At 49.7% G+C, this 22,893-nt stretch overlaps 1 protein-coding gene across 1 annotated transcript in view; it reads right to left on the reverse strand.

Annotated features, from left to right (window-relative positions):
• The window catches only part of CRHR1 (corticotropin releasing hormone receptor 1), a 30,648-nt gene extending 24,276 nt beyond the window's left edge, over positions 1 to 6,372 (reverse strand). The window contains exon 1 of the mRNA XM_021542298.3: positions 5,957 to 6,372. Within this exon, the coding sequence (XP_021397973.1) occupies positions 5,957 to 5,995 (39 nt within the window). The 5' untranslated portion in view covers positions 5,996 to 6,372. The remainder of the gene's footprint in view (positions 1 to 5,956) is intronic.
• Between the last annotated feature and the right edge of the window lie 16,521 nt (positions 6,373 to 22,893).

Below are 22,893 nucleotides of genomic sequence, written 5' to 3' on the forward strand. Positions count from 1 at the left end.
CTTATTGCTGGTCACTGTCCTGTCTGTTTTGCTCTTTGTGGGTTAGTACAACCCCTCTCCACACTTTTACAGAGAGAACAGGTCAAAGCTCCGTCCTTGAGGATCTTCTCGTGCCAGAGCATTGCTGCTCTATAAGATGCCACATGGTGCCCAGCAGGACCCAGCCTGGCTAGGCTGGAGCCAAGCTCACCTCAAGAGCCCCAACACAGCAGTAGGTCGTGCTCAGGCCAGAGAGGGGCTGTGTTCCTCCGCCCTCCTGACCTGTCTTCACACAGCTACGGCAGATCCCACTCTGCACGCAGAACTACCTCTGTGACCTCTCTCATCCTGCCAAAATCCTGGAGAGCCTCAGCTGAGTTCTCAGCTGTCCGGGAAAGAAGGCAATCTGCTCGTCTGGAAGCAGCCACTTAGCACAGAGCTCCCCGTTAGCCAGGGGAGCTGCTCCCACCGGCATGGAGGATGGCTCTGCCAGGAGCTGCATGGGCCCCGTGAGTGCCCGCACTGGCAGCAGCTTCTTCTCCATCAGGAGCCACCATTGTCTCCCTGCCTCAGCATCCATCCAGCTCCCTTCCAGGCTCTGTAACATCCCTGTTTTATACACAGAGATGGTTGTGGTTTAGTCTTGGACCTCACGGAGCACCAGCTCCTTCCTTTCATGTTCACATTTTCTATAGCAGTACCAGCCCCCCAGTCCTCACTGCACAGCTCAGACACAAAACCCTGACACTGCTCCCATGTTTCCTGCATCCCACACAGAGCAAACATCTGTTGTGGTTGGTGTCCCACCACCCACCATGCCAGGGTTGTCCCAGAGGGGAAACTGAGGCACTGAGGACCATCTGTCTCAGGTCACTCAAGCTGTGGGGCACCGTGTGGGACAGATTTATCCAATCTGGACACACCAACCATGTCCTGGTGCCACCAGGGCTCCAAAAAAACCCAGCTGTTCCTCTGCCTGTGATGGGACAGGATGTCAGGTCCCCTGGGCCAGGAGATGCAGCATTGTGGACTAGGACAGTGTCAGCTCATCAGCACTGGGAGTCTGGCTGCTGCTGTGGGGGTGAGCAGCACAATCACACACACTTGGTGTCAGTCTCTGTGACCTGCCACTGACCTGGCAGAAAAATTCAATTAATAACAATTAAGAATTAATATCCCCTTGCAGCGCCTTTGCTCTCCAAAGCAATCCATGGATACTAATTAATACATTCACATCCAACTGCACTATCACCCCCCTGTATTGTGCTACCCAGAGACAAACGTGTCCACCCCACTATAATGTTGCCACAAAAAAGAGGGGATCTGCATGGCAGGAAAGGCTGACAGCTCTGAGCATGAGACAGATGGCTTGTAGCGTAATTAGCAATCTAGGAGGTCCAGTGCCGAGGGGCTGTAATTGAAGAGCTGACTGATTAGCGGGATTGAAGCCTGGGATGAAGCTGTGTGAGACAGGGGCTTTGTACAGAGCTGGAGAAGTGGGAGCAGTGGACAGTAGTGGCCACTGTGACCTTCCTGGGAGGGGGGACAACACCATCCACTCTGGAGTTGTCCTTGCTGTAGGGACCTCTCTGACCAATCAGTTCTGCTCCCTGGCTTGGCTAGGCTTGCTGCTCACTACAACACTTGGTGTGGAAGAGGGAAGACCTCCTGGAACACAGAGCAGGAAAGGGCTGAGCAACTGCTGCCCTGGACCTTTCCTGAGGTTCCCTGCGGCATTAGGCTGGGATGGAGCCTGTTCTTGGCTCTGAGCCTTCAGCAAAACATGCCAGACTTTGGGTGTTAAATACAGTGAGTTTTAAAAGAGCTGGATGCCAACTTCAGATGGCAGAGCAGCATTAGTGGTGTGGGGGGGGGAGCAGCACGTCCTGCCAGGACTGCAGCTGGAGGCTGGAGGTGCCCTGCAACAGCCTGATTGAAAGAGCTGCCCTCAAATGTGCTTGCATCTCTTTGCCTTTGTCTCCTCTGGCTTCCAGGCATTGTTTTCTGCAGCTGGGGATCTTCTTACCTGCTCCACTTTGAGGGCTTTTGCTTGGAACAGTTTCCAAATGAAACCTCCAGGCAGATCTGGTCCAGGAAGGACCCTCTGTTTTAGACCTGGCAGTAACCTGTTTTGCCACTCCAAGCCCCTTCACTGCCCTACCAAGCCCCTGTTGCTCCTTCATTTCTCTCCCAAAGCCCCATTCCAAGCCCTGCCATCACTGGGACATCAAGGCAAAGCTCAGGCAATGGAACAAGGCTCAAAGCAAGACTCGTGGGGGAATTTTTCCATGGCTGGTGTTCCTCAGCGGGAGAGCAGGCAGTGAGAACATCTCCATCCTCCATCTGGCATTAAAATCTGCGAGTTTATTAATTTATCTGTATTAGATGGCCAGTCTCTGTGGTGTGTAAACAGGAGCTTTGGTGAGAGTGTTTATTCTGTTTGCAGTCTCTCTCCAAGTGTGCTGGATGCAGATCCTAACAAAAGAATATCAATCAAGGCTAAATAATGCCCTGTAAAAACTGATTTATGAGCAATTAAAGGTTTTCCTGGATTAAGCTCGGGTCTCTGTCACTTGCCATAAATAATTCTGACTTCATTTATCTGTCGTGAGAGACATGAATTTTTAGGGACAGGTTAAAAAATGACAAATGGCATTTGGGTGTTGGAAGCTAAAGGCATCGTCAAGCTGGGAAAGGGCATGCAACCATTCAGCTCCTATGGGATCTGGATTTGCAGGGGCAAAGGCTGCTGAGGAAGACTGGAGTGATGGGCACAAGCCTGGGGGAGGGCTGTTTTTCTAAGGCAATTTTATTAAACTCTCCTGCAGATTGTACATGTGGAACTCCTGTGTATTGACAGCTATTTTCAGTTTGGGATTGGACATTTTTCCCTCCAGCTCTGTCCCAAAACCCTCATCTTGACTGCCCCAAACCCCCTCGTTCACCCATCACCTTTTTAGGGTTGAACATCCACAATTAAATTCCCCATAATTTTTTTTTCTGGTTTATTCACATTCACAGCTCAGGAAAGCTTGGCCACACCAAAGTTGCATCTGCTGGGGTGGATACTGCAGATTTCAGGGTGGAAGAGGGACTGTGATCTGCAGAATACCAACACACTTTGCCCTTGGCCATTGAAATAGAGGCGACTCCTCCTAGGAGGGTGACTGTAGATAAAGCAGAGAAGGAGGGTCTCTTCTATAGCTCAGAATACAGTTAGGGAAAAACAACAGATGGGCCCGGGCTATGTTATTCCATCTTCAGAAAGAGCCACCCTCTCCTGAGTGACAGCTCTGAGGTGTTGGACAATGGCTCCTGGGCTCTGCTTTGTGAGGGAACCCCATGATTTGGGGGTTGATTTGTGCTTTCTTTGGGTTCAAAAACTGTTCTCACAGACAAATCCATGGATGCAGCCTCTCTAAGCACTGCAGACTCAATTGCAGCTTGAGCTTGTCACTCACAATGAACTTCTAGGCTAACCCTGTGCAGGATTTTGGGAGCAGAGCTGGATTTCAGGGCAGGGTTGAGCTGGTGGTGCAGGATATTCTCATTGTATTCCTATACATCCTGTGGTGATAGTGCAGCTATTCTGGGAACAGGCTGTGCCTTTTCCATTCACTTCTTTGCTGGAGATGCAGAACCACAGGGATGATTTCATACACACTGAATCAACTCCAGCTTTTAAGGAAAGCAAGGACTGGAAGAGATCCCCAGGGTCAGCATGTCCTGCAACTGCAGCTCTGCATTTTATGCAAGGATTCAAGCATGGAAGGAGCAGGGGTTGTTTTTGGGCTTATTGCTGCTGGAGGTGGTCAAGTGAAACCAAATCATCAATCCCTGATTTTTCATAAAACACTTTGCAGTTCTATCAGCCACAGAAATGTCATTGGCTCCTGACAGAGATGCAAGTGGACTGGTTTATTTTTAATCACTTTTTTAGTTTGTTTCAATGACTTGCAAGGGTGCCAGGGAGCACTTGGCAGCAAGTTTGGCAGCAAGTTTGGCTGCCTATCTCCTAGTCTGTCTGTCCGACATCCTGAGGGATGTCTATTCAGTAAAGCAACATGGGCAAACTGATGCTAAAGTGGAGGTACAAACCAGGTGCACGGGGAACGCCTAAACTGTGCCAACCCAGTATCTGCAGGGGAGGTTTGTCCCTGCTGAGCTCTGGGTTGGAGCTGGGCTGCTGCAGGTCTCTGCACTCACAGGCAGGATGCTGCTGCAGCTATACCTGGCTGCAGGGATGCACTCATGGCTGGAGTTTCATGGTCCTTTAGTTCATGCTGTCCCCAAGAGAGGGTTAGGACTGTTCTGGAAAAACATCTGAGATTTGAATGCATGTATTTATAAGGAAAAATAGACAGCTTGACTGCAAAGTGGGGGTGGGGGGGGGTAGTTGTAGATTGGCTGTTTCTTTTTGGAGCCAGCTGGAGAGGCTTCTCTTTGTCTGGTCTGGTTTTTCTGACCCCTCTCTCCTGGTCCCAGCCAGAGTGCAGGGATGGTTTTGTCTCAGAATCTGGAAGGTTTGTGAAGATTTGCTGCTCCACCTTCACAAGGAGAATATCCTTGGGGAACACCTGGGGATGGCAAGGGAGTCCCCCTGAGCCTAAGGAGCTTTGACAGAGGATGGAAGCTGTGTATCAGCACCTCTGGGCTTCTTTTGTACCACTTTTTGCTCACCGAAGTTATTAGGAGCTGTCATGTTCACGTGGCTCTCCCCACCAGAACATGATCTTACTGCACTGGGTCTGTGCTAGACTGGCCAAGAAGGACCTGGGCTGGGGGAAAAGATCCTGCCCTGTGTCAGCTTTATTTCTTACATCAGAGCCCAACAAAACCTGAACCAGGGAAAGTAACAGCAAAATAGCTCCCATAAACCCTATCAATCAGGCTTAGTGGGTTACAGCAATAAGAGAGAGCAGCTGCTCAGAAGAGTTTTTAGAAGCAACACCAACTAGGCAGGAGGTCTCCTGGTGCTCATCAGCTCTTTTCATCATTTAGGTAAGAACTTTCCTGGCCCAGAGGTGCAGCTGACATGTGAGATACGCATTGGAGTGAACAGTGGGGTGCACAGCCTGCAGGGTACAAGCCGTAGTGGTGACAATGGGGAGAGCTCTCCCTCCACTTTACCTGCTGTTTTAACTCTGCAGTCCCAGCTGGGCCACTGAGACACCATTCTGCAGCCAGTCAGGCAGATTTGTTCTTTTACCCCTCCTTGACACAGAGGTTTTATCAGAAACCTGATCAATTTGTTTAACTGCCACTCTAGGCTTGTTCAAATAAAATTCAAGATTTCACTGGGAGACCCTTCATCTTGTTTGTCCATGGCTTGGGATTTAAACAAGCTTTGGGGCTGTTAATGTTTCCCTCCTTGATGAGCCCTCAAGGAGGAGGAATATTGCTTCTGACAAAGCATTTGCATATTGTGCAGAGCTGCAAAATTAGCAGTGGCTACAGTTCCACAGCAAGCAAATTAGAGAGAAAAAGTGTTGTGCTTTGCAGGTGCAGGGCAGTAAAGGAGAGGGTTCCTTAGAAAATTAATTATGGGAGGTACAACTGGACTGTGCATTTGCACTGTCCACATCCACCACACGCCCAGAGTGGCCACCCGCTCCCAGCAGCCTGGGAAACTGGTGGCAGCTGTTTTCACTGGGAGGTGCAAGGCTGGGAGTTACTGGGAGCCCTGGGGTGAGTTCAGGAGGACCTGGCTGCGATTCTCCCCCCCTTTAAATGATCCTTTCACTCACTTCAGCCCCCCTCCCCGATAGTCTTTGAGCATCACGAGATCTTGCTAAACCCCAGTGCCTCGACTGGAGGAATTCTCCCGAGGGCCCTTTGTGTTGCGGTTTCTCTTCCTACTTTTCCCGTCAAAGAAATTGAAAAGTCACTGCGGAGAACGCGGGCGATGCACGGCGTAGGGGTGATGGGGACGGGGCAGAAGGGCCCTTATGGGAGAAGAGGACTTAAAGCATCTTACCTGCAGGAGGAGGAGGGCAGGACGTAGGCTGGGCACCATCCTCAGCTGCCCCTGCGCCCAGCTCCCCGGGGCATGGCCGGCAGCGTCCCCGCTCCTGCCGGGCTGCTCCTGCCGTCGGGGAGACAATCCTCTGGGCTTCCAGCGAAGGAGCCTGGCGGGTCCCGCAGGGCTGCGCGGAGGCTGCGGGTCCTTCTGCGTCCCGGTCCTGCCTTTTATAACCTCCTCGGAGCCGGTCCTCCGGCTGCCCACCTTCCAGCTCGCCTGGCGATGGGCTACATCCCTCCTCACCAGCCTCCCACTCCCCCTTCTCTCCCTCCTCCTCCTCTTCCTCCTCCCCTTTTCCTTCCTCCACCTCCCTGGTGCCTTCCAACTGTATTTGATTTCTCCCCCCCCGCCCCCCTTTTCTCCTTCCCTCCCTCAGCATCTTCAGCAGCAGAAACTTCCCACCGGCCCAGGGACCGCCCTCCCGCCTCTCCTTGGAGGGGGTTTCTCCTCTCCACCCCTCTCACTCCCATCGTGCAGACGCTGTGGGGTCCCTCCTGTGGAGCCTGGCGGCTTCTTTTGTGTCTGCGAAGGCTTTGGGGCTGCATTTGCCGGGGATGAGGGGATGAGCGGGTGTTACACATTTGGGGATTTCGCTCCAGGGCTCTGTCAGAGGAACTGGGACAAGTGTCCCAGTTTCTCCCAGGTCCCCCCCGTCAGCCTTTGCAGCCCCTTTGCAAAACGGATGGTGAGCACGAAAGGAGGGCAGAGCCCCTTTTCTCTTCCACAGGGATGGGGTGGAAGGGGTTTCAGCCCTGCCTTGCGAGGGAGAGGCTCCTGAGGGAAGAACAGGGATGTGGGGCAGGTGGACTCGGGTCTTCCACACAGCGGGACTGTGCGAGGGATGTTTGATCACAAGGGTGGACCCGGAGGAAGTGGAGGTGCTGCTAGCACCGTGCTTTGTCCCGTAAGCTGGGTTGGTGGCAGGGGCAGAGGTGATGGGACAGGAGCAGGTGGGGTTTGAACTGATAGAGAAGGGGGGGAAGGGTGGGGAACAGTGGTGTGGGAGAGCCTGGATGATGCTCCTGAGGTCTTGCATAATGATATGTCCCTTCTCGCCTAGCATAACCCTCTGGCTTTAAAGGGTCTCCTGTCACACCTCTGTGTCTCAGCTCCTGCAGTTCCCTGGCAGCCATCTCCTGGTCTCCTGGGGAGGGATTCCACACACCCCTGTGTCCCGGGGTTGATATGGTCAGGATTGTGTCCATCCCTGAGTTGGTAGGCTGGGTTAAACCTGCTCCCCCATGCCAGGGCAGTTTCAGAGCATGCCTTCTGTACTCACTGAGGTTTAGGGGGGTGTCCCACTGTGGGTGCTCTGCGTATCCTGGGAGTGAGCCCAGCTCCATCAGCCTGAGGTGAGCTGGGGCAGACAGCCAGGCAACAGATTGTTGCTTCCTTCTTTCCTTGAGGAAATAAGGATCAATGAGGTGTACTGCTGGGAGGGGGGATGCTGGAAAATATTGCCATGGGACCACCATCTAGGGGTGTGATATTTCCCTTAGCTGATGACGCTTCATCTACCACCAGCCTCTCACAGGGTGCTGGATTGTGCTCCCAGCTGCAGGCTCTGCCTCTGGGAATGGCTGCAGACCACAGCAGGTTGCAGATAAATCAATAGAAGGGCAGAGTCTCTTGATGAATTCACGGCCACAGCCTCTATCCATCTTTACTGAGCTGCTCTTTGTCTCTGGAGCACCTGCAGCTGCAGGACCAAGGCACAAGTACTGAGCAGGGCTGTGTCCCAGCATGTGGGGGCACCTAGTGACCCATCCTGGCCCCCAAAGGGTAAATGCTCCTGGCCCAGTAATTAAGGGGAATAAACAACACAGACATAAATCTTTTGGCGTTAGCTGGGTTAAATCAATTGTGTCACTGCTTTGACAAAGAAATATGAAAATATTTAAATCTCTGGTAAATTCAGCAAACTTTTGTTTCTGAGATATCTTAACATCCCTCCTGTGACAAGTATGGGATGAGACAGACTCCAGAGCCACCCTTGTGTTACCTCTCACTTCAATAAGCCCATGGAAAATGCATAATTTTCTACAAATGGCTTGAGAAAGCTTGCTCCAAATAATTTTGAGCATCCTGGATTCAGCTGAGGGCATCACAGGATCATGGAATTGTTTGAATTGGGAGATCATGTAGTTCCAAACCCCTGCCATGGGACACCTTCTACCATCACAGGTCTAGGGCACAGTTCCTGGTCACAAAACACACTCTGGTTTTGGAGGCTGCTCAGGGCTTTGTGCACCCAGGGGACAGAAGGGACCTTGCAATGGGAAGCACAAGAGACCTTATTCCCACACCAAGACCAAGGATTGTCTTTCATCATCTCAGCCTGCCCATGGCCAGCAAGAAGGACATGTAGGATGGCCATGCTCTGCTCAGGTGCCCTAAGTATGAGGTGATGCAAGGAAGGCAGAAGTGAGCACTATTTTTAGTTAAGGAATTGGTTGCCAGGGACATGAAAATAATTCCTTCCCCATATATCAGGGAAAAGGCTGCAGTGTTGTTTAAAGCACCTAATTGAGGGGATTTATAGTAAAATGCAACTTGTCAGATGTGGCAAAGGAAAAATAGAACAGTCCCTGAGACACAGAAATCAGTCCATTTGTCACGGTTAATCTCAAACTTCTCGATGCAGTGCAGAGACAGATGTTGGATATGGCTTTTAGGGATGGAGACAATGAAGAGAAATATCGGATATCTAGGAAGGAGGGAGAGATTGAGTCTGACTTACCTGCCTTTGGTAAACTATTATTTTATGTAACTCCATGTGGTTTGACAGTCCTGTGTCTGAGCAGCTCCATGACAGCTGCACTTTGGGGCTGTTTGCAGGACTTACACCACTGCCCTGCTCCCACCCTGTCCCTGCAGCCAACCTTCACCTGGTTTGGGAAAACTCCATGTGTCCCTCCTGCAGTATAGGGATGAGACTGGGACTGTTCCGTGCACTGAAAGGGTGCAGGGAAATGCATCCTTGCTTCTCCCATGGAGCACTGGTAGCAGGGCTTTGCTTCCAGCTAGGACATCTGTAGGAGAAAATAATCCTCAGTGTCCTGGACATTTAGGCCAGTTTGGTGGAAAGGTGAGGTTTAGCTTCTCAGCTGAAATCCCAGCTGAGATCAGCAGTGTGCCTCAATTTCCCCACCTGTGTGTTGGGACTGTTTCTTTCCCAGGAGGTTGAGTGCAGCTGGGAATGCTCGGGGCACTGCTCAGGGGAGGACAGGCTGTCAGCACATGGGGCTGTGTTAGCAACTGCAGGCCAAGAAAAAATCCAACCCACCACATTGTTTCTCCCAGGAGACTTGTTTTTTGCCCCGCTTTTAAAATTAGTTTCCAGGTTTTCTGTCCTGTGTCCTTTTCCCTCCTCCTAGACCTGCAGTGAGGGGAACACTCTCTCAAACTCTGCCTGACTAAAGAAAGTAGCTGCTGGGATGAGGTTCCTCTCATTCCTGCTTACCACATAGTATAATCATGCCTCATATTTGAGTATCCCTGTTGTATTTGACCACTCTGTATCACCTGCTTCACCCCTGCAAATCTCAGGTGCTCTGAAACGAAGAGCAGGAAAGCTCAAGCCACAGCCCTGCTGAAAACATTGCAGGGAAAGAAACCAAAGATTGTTACCAACCTCATTCAGTGAGTATTACCTTAGAGCTGTGCTGGCAGATTTTCTTGAAGGCCTTGCAAATGCTTGGGTGGCCTCTGGACACTTCAGACCCCTGTTCGTCCCGTCAAACTCTGCTGGAGATGCAGAAGAGTCCATGCAGGAAGACAAACTAGTGTCCTGCTGGGAGAAGGAAAACTCAGACACATGGAGCTGGGTTTACTCTGACTCATTGCTCCATGCAGCAAGTGACTGATTCTTTCATTTACACGGATAAATCCCCCCTGCCATTTTTAATTCCCACACTGTGTGCATTAATAGGAGATCCCACATTTACAAAAACATGGCAACTGCAAACTCAAGGAAACCCACAAAGATTTGGGATCTAACTGAATTTCTCATTTGCTTCCCAAGTTTCTCAAAAGTGTTTGCCATGTTTTTCAAATTGCTTTTGGGAGGATGTGTCAGTTTTGAATATAACAGAAACACAAAAGCTTTTGTTCTTCAGCTAATTAAACCTCAAGGCAGAATGCTAAACTGATCATAATAAAAGTCATAATTATTATTTTTCTCATTCAAAGCAAAGTCAACTGAAATTTCCCAATCAGCAGTTGGCATTTCCCATCAAACAGATCACAGTGGTTTGTGGTTGGGAAAAACTCCATGGTTTTATTCTGGAAACTGATCCCACCAAAGCAGCAGCAGAAAGTGGCTCTGTCTTCACACCGTGTGTGACACAGAGATGCACAACACTGTCAGCTTTGAGCCTCTTTGTAGCTGTGTCTGGCAGCATAGGAACACATCACAATTCTGCTGCATTGTCTGTTGTTGTACAGATGTACATGAGTTCTTATGGATATACAAGGATGTACAGAGACTCTTCCATGCATCATGGAATAATAAGATTGGAAAATCCCTCCCAGACCATGGAGTCCAACCTGTGCCCCATCCTCACCTTGTTACCAAACCTAGAGTACTGAGTGACATGTCCTTGGACACCTCCAGGGATAGGGACTCCAAACCTCCCTGGGCAGTCCCTTGCAATGCTTAATAGCTCTTTCCATGAGGAAATTCATCCTGATGTCAAACCTGAACCTCCCCTAGCAGAGCTTGACACCATTTCCTCTTGTCCTGTATCTTGTTCCCTGAGAGAAGAGCCCAACTCCACCAGCTGCCCCCCACCCCCCGCTGGTGTTGTGGAGAGCCAGAAGGTCCCCCCGAGCCTCCTTTTCTCCAGGCTGAGCCCTCCCACAGAAGAATGGGCATATCCAGAGTGTTGCACTCACACCTGTTGGCGTTAACTCCACAGCATCATGGATGTGGACATGTCATGGGTGGTGGAAATGTCCTGCAGAGATTGTAGCAGGGATTGTGACGTTCTCAGAAATAGCTTGTGGTAAAAATACTTCCCCACTTCTCAGGTCTGCAAGTAGCCCTCAGGGTAGGAAAGGTTCTGGATGTCTTTCAAATCTGGTTATTTATTCCCTGTATGTTTGATGAAATATTAATCTCCTCATCTCCAAAAGGCAATCAAATAAAACTGAGAAGAGATGACGCACAGAGCCTCAACACAGACAACAAAAAGCAGCAAAATAAAAATGAAATAAAATTCCAAATGCAATGTAGAATTCTATAAAAGACATCTCTGTGCTGGCATAAAGGGCAGAGACTAAGTGACCTGGTGTCCCCAGGACTTGGCAGGCCAAGCAGAACCGTGCAAGGAAGAGGATGAAGAGGGCTTGGATCAGGAAATTGCTCAGGTTGGTCTGAAGATTTTCTGTGAGAGCTGTTGGTGGGATTTCTTTGAAGGTTTCCCCTTCCTTCTCCTGTGCATTAGAGGGTGGGTTGGTGCCAAGGCACCAGCCAGCTTGAGCCACTGTGCTGGGAATGGAGGGAAGGCAGACGGTGGATGTGTTGGAGGTGGTGGCGGCTGGCACCGGGAGCAGCCATTCAGCATGATGGAAACAGGCAGCCTGGTGGGAATGGAACTCCAGAGGGGAAGTCTTGCTGCAGAGCTCCTACAAGGCCCCAGTTCCATCTGCTTTCCTGGTGATGCAGCCTCAGACTGGACTCGGCCACTGTCTGAGAAGAGATGCTGCACTGTCTTCCTGAAATGGGCCTTGGAAACTATTCACTGGATGGTGCTGGTACTAAAGGGATTGCACATGCAGCCAACAAGAATCTGGCAAAGTTTTGTTCAGTTTGTGACCTCTCAGCCCATTTTCTTCATGTGTTTGGGTCACATCTTCTCTGTACAATAATCTCACAGATAATCTCCCGACATTTGATGAGGCCAAAAACTTTCTGCCATCTCTGTTTCTCTGGCTGTTGCCAGTGTGCAGGTGACATGGAAAGTGGTGTGAGTACCTTGTTTAATAGTTGTGGTCATAAAATAATTTGGTCACATAGGTAAAAATCGTTTTTCAAATGTTTTTCTCCAGGCACATGTTAACTACGATCCTGTAGGTCCTCAGTGCTTCAGCTGGGGACAAAGGCCAGTCATTTATTTAGGATGTCTTTGGGTTTGCCCTCTTGTTCTGTAAAGTTCCTCAGTCCATGAAAAGTCCAGAGATTATTAGTATATATATAATGCTTTATCCCAGAGATTTTAAGGTTTTAGCAGTTTGCTAACTGTATTCCTGATGCATATTTTACTCCATCATTGCTCAGGATTTTTCCTTCATTAGCAATAATTAACCACTGAGTAAGGGCCAACCAAAGGCCTGCAATTTATTACAGGGGAAAGAGGAAATTTCAAATCTGCTCTGCTGAAAGGGATCCAGTTTGCACAGGGATCTACTTCCCCTCTCCTCATATTTCCTTGGATGTGCTGAGGTGGCACCGTGTGTGAATGGGAAATTTGTGCATGGCAGCTCATGGTCCCTGCAGGCACAGGGAGCATTGCTGTGGCAGTGCACAGGTCACTGCTGTGGAGCAGCCAAGAACAGGGCACAGCTGCCCTCAGAGCAGGGCAGGTCCCTTTTGGGATGTAGAAGAAAATATAAGAAAAGAAGGGGAAGAAGAGAAAGAAAGGAGAGAGGAAAGAAGGGGAAGGGGAAGGGGAAGGGGAAGGAGGAGAGGAGAGGAGAGGAGAGGAGAGGAGAGGAGAGGAGAGGAGAGGAGAGGAGAGGAGAGGAGAGGAGAGGAGAGGAGAGGAGAGGAGAGGAGAGGAGAGGAGAGGAGAGGAGAGGAGAGGAGAGGAGAGGAGAGGAAGGAGAGGAGAGGAGGAAAAATCGTGCTTTTCCTCCTTTCCTGTCTCACTGAATAGAGTACCTCTCTCTTGCCAATCTCTCCTCTTTCCTCCTCCAATTCCCATGTGCAGGTCCCAAGCTGTCTAGGATGAGAAGCCAGAGGCATCTCCCACATCCAGGCTTTGGTTTGACCTCAGGCTACGAGGGAATTCCTGCTGGCAGAAATTATTTTCACTAGGGAAAATGGAGCCTTGTCAGACTCCATTCATGCTGATGCAGGGCTGCAGGAAGGCCTGATTTCCTAGTTATTCAAGGCCAGCTCCAGACTGTGTGAGGTCACTAGTCCTTTTCATGACTGGGATGTACACTAGGCAAGGACAGTCCTCACCATATCCCAGCCACCTGGCATTAGCTGTCCTGAACTGGGAGATGGAACACCATCCCAGGACCTCCCAGCCCTGCAATTCCGTCTGACAGCAGAGCCTTCTTGGCTGCACTGACAGATGTCTGCTGCAGCTCATTCTTCCCTTCCATCCTTCTTTCCTGATTTTTCCTGCCTGCTGCACAGCTGAGAGGCTCCAGGGTTTTGGGACCCTGCAGCAGGGCTGGGATATGCAGTTTCAGCCTCAGCATCTAATTCAATCCCACTATCAATCTTGCTGCTTGTGTTTTGCCAATTATCCAGAAAGACAGCTCAGAAATCAGCCACACAGAAAATGGCAGGGTTACAACTTCCATGCAGGAAGGGAATAGGAAGCAGCTGGAACCACCTGTGTTCCTGTGCCAGAGGAAGGTGCATTGGCAGCACCTGTGAGCAGACAAAAGCCACAGTCAGCTCTTCCAGGCTCAGTCTGTCAGCCCAGCCCAGGAGCTTTCCAACACAACCACATCACTCCAGAGCAGGGACATGGCCTCATGGGTCTTTTCCTACTTGGATTTTGTTGCTACACAGGATGACTCAACACAGCTAAAGCCTCCACATTCCAATTAATTTGAGAATAAGCATCTAAATGAATTAATTTGACAAGGTTTGGCTCCAGCTTGGCACATCAGTGCTCTGGTCTGCCCAGAGCTGCCTCTGGCTGGAGGGTGTGCTTAACAAAGGCACTGAGCAGAATTTGTCCATCTAAGGCTGAGTGAGCTGCTTGCCTTTGAAAGCTTTGCTATTGTTATGAGAGGTGTCACTGTCTCTGTGAATTCCCCCCACATACGAAGGAACTGGCTCTATTTGTTTTCTTGCTGCTTGGGTTTACTCTGAGTCCCAAAATACTGGCCTGTGTTCACGCTCCAGCTCCTGACCCTGCAGGAATGGTCACTGTCCATTCACACAGAAAAGTCAGGGAATAAAGGCCAAAGTGACCCAAAGACACCCAACTTAAGATGGTAAAAACCCCAAAATGCCTTTTTTTTTTTCCTTTTAATAAATCACATGGAAATTTAAGCTTTTTAATAACTGTGGCCTTCTAGTCAGTGGGGGTGACGCATTGGGCATCAGGTGAGAGGCTTCCCTGAAGCTAAAGGTGCCGAACAGGTTGAGTGAGGCACTTTTGAGAAGTTCTGGTCCAGGAGATATTTTCCTTGACACTTCAAGGGCAGATCGCAGGAGCTATGGCTGCTTCATGAGAAGCTGTCACTTCTACCACCCTCAAAACCTCCCAAATATTTCCTTCCAGGAAGCCACTGGGAGCAACTCAGCTCTTATAGAGTGCCTGGAGCATCCTAGAGGCTTTTCAGCTGATAAAAGGCCTTTAACCTAAAATTAGCTGTGTGGCCCAGGCAGGGGAGCGGGTGGGGAGGCAGCTCAGACTGGGAGTGCAGCGGCCGCTCGGGACACTCACCACGGTCTCCAGGAACATTATTTGTGGTTCTCTGCTGTTCCTGGGGTCACTAGTGCTGGTTTATCTTTCTGACAGCTAATCCCAGCCCAGACAGTGCCAGCTCTGATAACATCACCTACTCAGCACCTTGTACAGGTTCAGGATTGAGTGAATTGTGGCTTTGCCAAGAGGCCTCTTTTCCCCCCCATAGACAAGATCAGGTCAGGGTGTCCTCTACAAGTTCATTTTGCTCCTCTGCACCAGGAGGATGCAAGGATGAGCATAAAAGCCCCTCTGGGCTGCTGAGGTTTAAATGGGAGCCTAGTCCACCCTCTGAGCGATGCTCTAAGGTCCTGGTGTCCTTAGATGCTGGGTAAAGGATCTAAAATATGCCTTAGCAAAGGAAAATTTCTTGAAAGAGAAGGGCTGTGTCCTTGTCCTTGGACGAATTATGTCAGAATGGCTTCCACCAGGGCTGAATCCTCAGCTCCTCCATGTGGAAGGAGGTCAGGACAAAACGAGTCTCCAATCTGTCAGTGCTTCCAGGCACAGACCAGACGTTTATTATCCAGTGGTACAAGTACAGGGTAACATGTGTCCTGCACTCCCAGCACAGAGCAGCAAGGGCAGCAGAAGCGATGATTTATGTAATGCTGCCAACATGCTGAGCCAGCGCTGGATCCTGCTGCATCCCAGCCTCACCAGGGCACTGAACTGCCTCCCCAGCTGAATCCTGTGTGTGCTCCCAGGGCAGCAGCTCCAGAGAACATCCTGCTCTCCAGTGAAGGGAGGTAGGTCAGAGAGCTGCTTCTCTGAAGCACCTCCATCCCTCTCACACAGGGGAGAGGACAAATGCCAGTTATTTGCAAGGCTCTGCAATCTAATCACACAATCACAGAATGGTTTGGGGTTGGAACAGACCTTCAAAGGTCATCTCATCCAACCCCCATGCTCAGAGGATAAACCATGACACCCTGTAAGCCAGGGAACAGGAGCACTTGGCTTCAGTGGTGGGAAAAAGGGTTTTGTGCATCTTGATTGTGATCAGCCCATCTTCCCCATGGTGCCATAAGATCCGGGTGCTGCTCTGGTCCTTTCAAGTTGCTTTTATTTCATGGGAATCTCCATAAGCACTTGACTGTGCCTAAGTTTTACTCTGTCACGAGCTTACTAGGACTGCAGATCCTGTCATGGATCAGGAAGGGAAACCCTGCTGATGCAGACCAGGCTTTAGCTGTGGGATTCTGGGAAATGGCTCAACCAGTTTCTATCTCTAAATCCATGTCTGGAAGCTGAAATCATCTTGTTTCCCAGTAGCAGGACAAGCCCAGAGCCAGGATCTCCCCCATGCCACACCCAGGGGAGTCTCTGCTGTGTTTGTGCTGCTGTGCTGAAGGTGAGGGGGAAGCCTAAGCCACCAAAGCAACCATGGGGAAAGGAGTTTGTGTGATTAACCTCATTATTCCAGCTAAAGGACCTGGAGCAGCCCCAGACAGCCTAATAGCTGCTCTGTGGATATTACCCAGCCCATCCATCTTCCATGTAATCACCAGGCTGTAGTGATGAGACAGACTGATCTATGGACATCTGCTGCCATTTAACCAGCCTGGAACCAGGAATATTTAACACAAAATGATTTGGGGGCTGGAAAACATCATTCAGTGGGAAATGAAATGGGTTCACAGTGTAAAAGGCCTAAAGGCATCCTGGTACTGAGCATGGGAGAGGTTTCTAAAGACACAGATATATTTTTCATAGTGAAATGACATCTTTAACCTTTAATTTCAGTTCATTTTAACTTTTATATTGCTGGGTGGGGAAAGGCTGTAGTTTTTCACTATGGAAGTGTCCTCACTGGGACTGGTCACCTTATACTCGTTCTTCCCACCCCAAACAACACATCTGCTAGATCAGATAAATCAAAGCCTCAGTGAGTTGTAGACAGAAGAAGGAAGAAAGGTATCAGATACAGGAGAAAAAAAATCAGCTCAAGGAATGGACCAAAAGCAGAGAGTGAAGGACTGGCTGGGCTGTGAGAAAACTCTGCTGTGAAAGTCAGAGTTATTTTCTGGATAACACATATAAAATTTTCCTAAAACCTTCTTAAAAAATGAGATCTAGTTGAGCTGATGGAAGGGAATTATCCAGAGATGCTCTGCTAATGTATTTTGACAAGGCCCCTGCTGCAATGTGTTAAGTTCCCACATAAAAGCAGCGGACAGAGAGAGCGTGAATTGAGTGAAAGCTGGAGTGAGATTCCCGTGCTTAGCTGTGACACCAGGACGCCTCAGACAGGGGCAAAAGCCAGCCAGAGACACTGGCACTGATCCATGGCAGGAGATAGCCTGGCTGTGTCAACAAATACTTTGGATTATCATTGGTTCTGAAATTGGGTGTGGGTGGTAGTGTTGGGTTTCCACCTTTGATGCTTCAATGAGCACTGGAGATTAAGAAAACCAGCCACAGATCAAACTCTGGTCTGGGGGATGCTGGGGAGCTACAGCACACCACTGGACTCTTCAGTATTACTTGGAGGCCAATAAATCTCAGTCAGATCCTAACAGCAAAAAAGGGTGTTCTAAAGAAGTAACTCGATGCCTTTGTTACTCTCTGTCCTTATCTCAGTATGTAGGAACTATTTTCTCCATTTCTGCTGTTTCAATACCAGCTTTTCCCTGGGGGATTCTGGAGTTGGTACCAGCAGGAGAAAAGAGACTCACCTATGTGAACTGGGAAACAGCTGCTTTCATTCCACAGTGATTTGCAGAGGTTTTCTGACTATGACGGTCTGGAAGACCATGGAGTATTCACAGGGAAGATTCAACCAACAGGACATTGGGACCAACAGACCAAGGGGAGGGGGGGGCATCCTTCATCCATGTGGACTGGCTGGATTTGGATGAAATTAAGATACGGACAACACACCAGAGTGCCCAAGGAATCACAGAATCAATTATGTTGGAAGTGACCACAATGGATCATCTGGTCCAGCTCAAGCAAATTTAGAGCATGTGGCACAGGATTGGCACAGAGGGTTCTGGAATGTCTCTAGTGAAGGAGACTCCACACCTTTCCTGGCTGACGTGTTCTAGCACTAGTCACCCACAGAGCAAAGTTCTTCCTCAAGTTCAGGGTCAATGACTTTAGTTCAGTGGCTGAAGACCGTTCTGCTCCAGACAAAGAGTATCTGAAATGCAGAGTCTGAGCCACCTCCTCAAAGAAGAGCTGGACACAGCTGAGTGTGTCCCCTCCTACACCCCCACATTGCAGAGCAGGTGAGGATGGGACAGGTGCTTAACAGGTGCCTCCATCAAAATCCACAGCTGACTTTTCCAGTGTCTGCTGCACACAGTGGCCTTTGGATGTCTCACTGCAAACCAGCCAACACCACTGGATGCCAAACACTGCCCTGATGGTGATGGGGGGAGCTTCCACTCACAGGGCTGTCCCCCAGGGTAGGCTGGGACAAAGGTACGTCTCCCTTGCAAACGGAGTGGAGACCTGTGAGGTGAGGGTCTGTAGTGATGCAGAGTTCCCAGGCAGGTGCGAAGGAGAGACTCTTTATTCCAAAAACTCAGTCTTTTTAGGCCATTAGCCAGTTATCAGCTACATCATTTTGAATCCTAACAAACATAATTCAGCAAATCACCATACACCATGATGTGAACATGCAATGGTTATGTATCATGTTTTTCCATCCCTAATTCAGCTGAGTCTCTTCCCCATAGTCCTTTTTTACTTAGATAAAGTAACAAGCCTGAACCGTGATTTTACAAGGCCTCTCTTTTAGAAAACCTTACTTATCAGTAATAGAGACTCCTTTGCCTCAACCAGGCTGCTGGTGATTTCCCTCCTGGTAGAGGGAATTGCCAGAAGCAAAGATCAAATCCAAAGGATCAGATGAGAATCTGAGCAGTGCTGGAGGAACAGATGGAGTGCCAGATCCAAAACAGAGCAGAGCCCTGCACCTGGGACCAGCTGTGACAACTGCTCTGCTCCTCAGGAAGCTGCCTGCAGGACCTTTGCTGCATTAGAAAGTGTATTTCTTCCTCTAACTGACTTGACAAAAGCACTCCCTGCCAGAGACAAGAGGCGGTCCCAAGTGCCATCACTCGTGCCCTGGCCACTGACTGCAGAGTTTTCACCCAAGCAACACCTGATGGCCAAACCTGTGTGTCCAGGCAGTTCCCACACACTTCCTTTCCAATGCTCTCCCTTGTCACCTCTGAAAGGATGCGAGGGTCAGCTGGGTGACAGAGATAACCAAAGTGCCATCCCCGTGAGTTCTCCCCTGTACCTCCCCTTGCTCACCCTCCTGTACTGTCCTCCCGCTCTCAGCTCCCTGGTCATCTGCTGTGGATCTGGGTAGATGCCAACACTTCTTTCTTTCCTTGACTCTCCTGGCTGACGTTGGACATCCAAAACCTTGCAGATGCCTTTTGTAGAATGGATAAATACTCATTCTATGTCTTCCAGACAGACACTTTGCAATGATTCTACAGCCTTGGTGGAATCAGCAGAATTTTCCGCAGATTTCCAAGCTGAGTGCCAGTCAAATACAGGAATGTTCTGCCTTCTGATTCCTCCAAAGTATCACACTGAAGTCAGAACTGTGACTCCTTCCCATGGGAATCTATTAAGTCCTAATATTATGAGCAATATTAATTTAATAATGTTCCTACCTAATATACCACAAATGTGTGAAGGGTGATGATCCAGCACAACTCCTAGGTTAGTGCCCCAGAAATTTAGATGTATATTGGATTTTCTTTTTTCTGCATGTGTATTGTGCTGTGAGAGCAGCGCTGCATGAGGGTGCTCCAAGGAAGGCGGAGAAAGAAGCCATAAGCTTTATCAGAGAAATTGTAATTGAAATTAAATTGCATTTGATGTATGATGCTTAGCAATTCCAGAGTGAATGTGAGACAGGTAAAGTGATAGTGCTCATGTGAAATGCCTTGTTCAATCACTTCTCCACATTATTAAAATCATTTGGAAGCATCATTCCTTGCCATTGGCATCAACTTGCCTAATCCAGGAAATGTGAATTCTGAGTGTGTCATTCATGGCCCAAAAAGCTGAGAGGGTGGGATGTGCTTTACTCTCTGAAGCATGTGGTACATCCAGCCCTGTACAGAATGTGGAATGACAGGCTGGAGAGCAGCTCTGGGAAAGGGACCTGGGGCTCCTGGTCAATGGCAAGGTCATTGAGTCAGCAGTGCTCTGGAGCCAGGAGAGAAATCCATGTCCTGGGAGGCATCAGGGAGGCCAGGCCAGGGAGGGGATTGTCCTGCTCTTCTCTGTGCTGCGGGGCCCCCATCTTCAGTGCTATGGGAAGTTTTGAGCACAGCAATGTAAGAAATATCTAAAACTGTTGGAGAGGGTCTGTCTCAGTTTAAAAAGACAGGTGTCCACTAAGGAAGGCAGGAGCTGCCCCTGAAATGGAAAATGCAAACACCCTCCCTCAGAATTATTGTAATTTTTGGAATTAAAAGGCTCTCAGGCAAAGATAGGGGAATAGGAATAACAGTTCTTTATTAGGAAAGCTAAAAATACAAATGTAATCATATAAACAACAACAACAACAAAAAACCCTATGGACAGAGTCAGAACATGCCCTGGCAGCCTGTGGGTCAGGGAGGTGGCTCAGCCCCATCCCAGGGGGGCTCAGCCCTCCTGCAGTGCCAGCTGTGCTTCTGCTGGAGCAGGATCTGCACAAGGGGGGAGTTTTCCTCTGGAGCTCCAGGGCTGGGGGAGATGGGCCTGGGCTCCTCTGGGAATGCAGGGGGAAGAAAGCTGCTCCTCTGGGAATGCAGTGGGAAAGAAGCTGCTCCTCTGGGAATGCAGGGGGCAAAGGCTGCTGTGCTGTTCCCAGGTCAGATTGGATTCAGGTAGGAATGCTTGGCTCCTCCCCTGGGCAGAGCATCTCCCCATGGATGATGGAATTTTCTCAGCCAGGCAGGGACACTCAGTGGCCATAAACAGCAGAGATCTCCTGGAGGGAGGATTGGCTGTGGGAGAGATAAAGAAAAGTTCCCAAAGAACAGCAGGGACCTGCCCCAGCTCTGAGAGGTGGCGAACAGAATACACATATTATCTTTCAATACAGGACAGGGTCCACAGGAGGGACACAAGAATGGGGAAGGGTCTGGAGGGGCCACAGGAGGAGCAGCTGAGGACACTTGGCCTGTTCAGCTGGAGCAGAGGGGCCGAGGGCAGAGCTCAGCGGGGCTGCAGCTCCTCCCCAAGGGCAGCTCTGATCTCTGCTCTGGGACAGGGACAGGAGCCAGGGAACGGCTGGAGCTGGGCCAGGGGGATTTGGGATGGAGATCAGGGAAAAGTTCTTTCCCCAGAGGTGCTGGAACTGCCCAGGCTCCCCAGGGAATGGTCCCGGCCCCGAGGCTGCCAGAGCTCCAGAACGGTTTGGACAGCGCTGCCAGGGGTGCCCAGGGTGGGATGTTGGGGGTGTGTGCAGGGCCAATGGGTAAAAAACTTCTGTTTGTATTTGTATTGAGAGCAAATCCCAGCTTCCACTATCCCAGGTTGATCCAAACCCAATCTAATCTGGCACTGGACACTTCCAGGGATCCAGGGGCAGCCAGACTTGTCCCAGTCCCTCTCCAGCTCTCCTGGAGCCCCTTTGGGCCTGGCAGGGGCTCTGAGTTCTCCCTCTGCCTCCTCCTCACCCTGTTCACCACCCTCAGACCCTTATGAGGCTCTTGGTTGTGCTGTACAATTTCTGGGTCTGCTTAGTCAAGATGGTCAGGCTGTATAGGGTTCTAAGAACCCTGGTCTACTGGAAGATGTCCTTGGCAGGAGGCTGGAACTGATTGATCTTTAAGGTCCCTTCCAACTCAAACCATTCTAGGATCCAACTGAACCTTTGAGTTTCTCCCTTCTCTCATTTTATTTGATGCACTTCTAAGAGCACAAATGCAGGAAAAGTGTCCCTAAAGACTCTGCCTCACTGTTTTCCAGGACCAGGTGCAGGTTCCACTGAAGGAAGTTTTCTGAATGCAGAGCAACAGCATTTCTGTGTTTATTATTCAAAGGAGGTTCCTCAGATGCTTAAGGATTTTCACCACACTGAATTTACAGTAATGCAACACCAAAACAATAATTTTGAATCCTGAGAGAATGACTCTTAAATAATTCAGTCAGTGAGAAAAGCAATTCCAGGATGTTTATGAGATGGATGAAGGATTTTTAATTAGTCAGCAAGACTTCATTTAAACACAAATAACTCCAGAAGGGGGATATCAACTCCTTTGTGGAGTTTTATCCTGTTTCCAGCATGTATCTGATGAACTTGCTTTCATCAGAAGCAGAATGCAGCTTTTTTAAACCATGATAAGAGTCCTCAGGATGAGGAGAAGCTGCTGGGAGGTCCCGGGTGTGCAGCAAGCAGTGCTGGGGAAGGGGTGCTGGAGGAGAATGAGGTTTTCCTAGGAACAGCAGGAAGCTGCTGCTGTCTGGCAGCCTGCCCAGGCAGGAACTGTAGGAATTTCTCAGTCGTCGGAGACGCTACTTGACAAATGTGACTGGAAAACACCCTGGGGAGAAGCCACACCCCCAGCTGCAGTAGCTGGAATGAGCTAAATCAGCATTTCAGAATGCTCTGTCCGGACAGTGCTTCAACCTCCAGATACTTCAGACCTGGATGCTTTTACTTTTGGTTAAGAATGGAAAAGGTAAAGTTTTGCCTGAATTACATCACCTCAGGGAAGGCGAATTCCTTTGCTGCCTTCAGCCCTGCAAACACCCCCCTGTGAGTCATCCCCAGTGCCACTTGCTCAGTGCCTTCTCCCACTCAGGCTGAGTCACTCCCAGCTAGTGGGGTCCCCCCATGATGGCACCAGCAGCAGGAGTTAACCTGGAATCTGTGTTATTGGAGTGTAAATCTGGGAATCATTCCTTGTTTCTGGGAGGAGGGAGCTAAAGGAAGGAGCTGGGTTTTTGGAATTTTTGGAGCAGGTGCAACATCTACATCTAGTTCCATGTTCCTGGACTGTTGCACGCAGGTTCATGGAGTAATATGTGACTGCTGCTCACCTGGAGGATGCAGTCCCACTGGAACCTGTAGATAGGACTGCAGAGTCACTACTCAGTTTTCCCATCACTGAGCTCTTGAGCCTGATCATTTCTGCTGGACACAGGCTGTTTGCTGGAACAACACCCAGCTTTGCTCTGGAAACAGCAGAAGGATGGCTAATCTGTGTTGCATGGCTTAGTCATGCTCAGTGCAGAAAAGCCCTGTGCCTCATTTCCAATGCA

Source organism: Lonchura striata, chromosome 25 (assembly GCF_046129695.1).
Source record: "Lonchura striata isolate bLonStr1 chromosome 25, bLonStr1.mat, whole genome shotgun sequence".
NCBI lineage: Eukaryota > Metazoa > Chordata > Aves > Passeriformes > Estrildidae > Lonchura > Lonchura striata.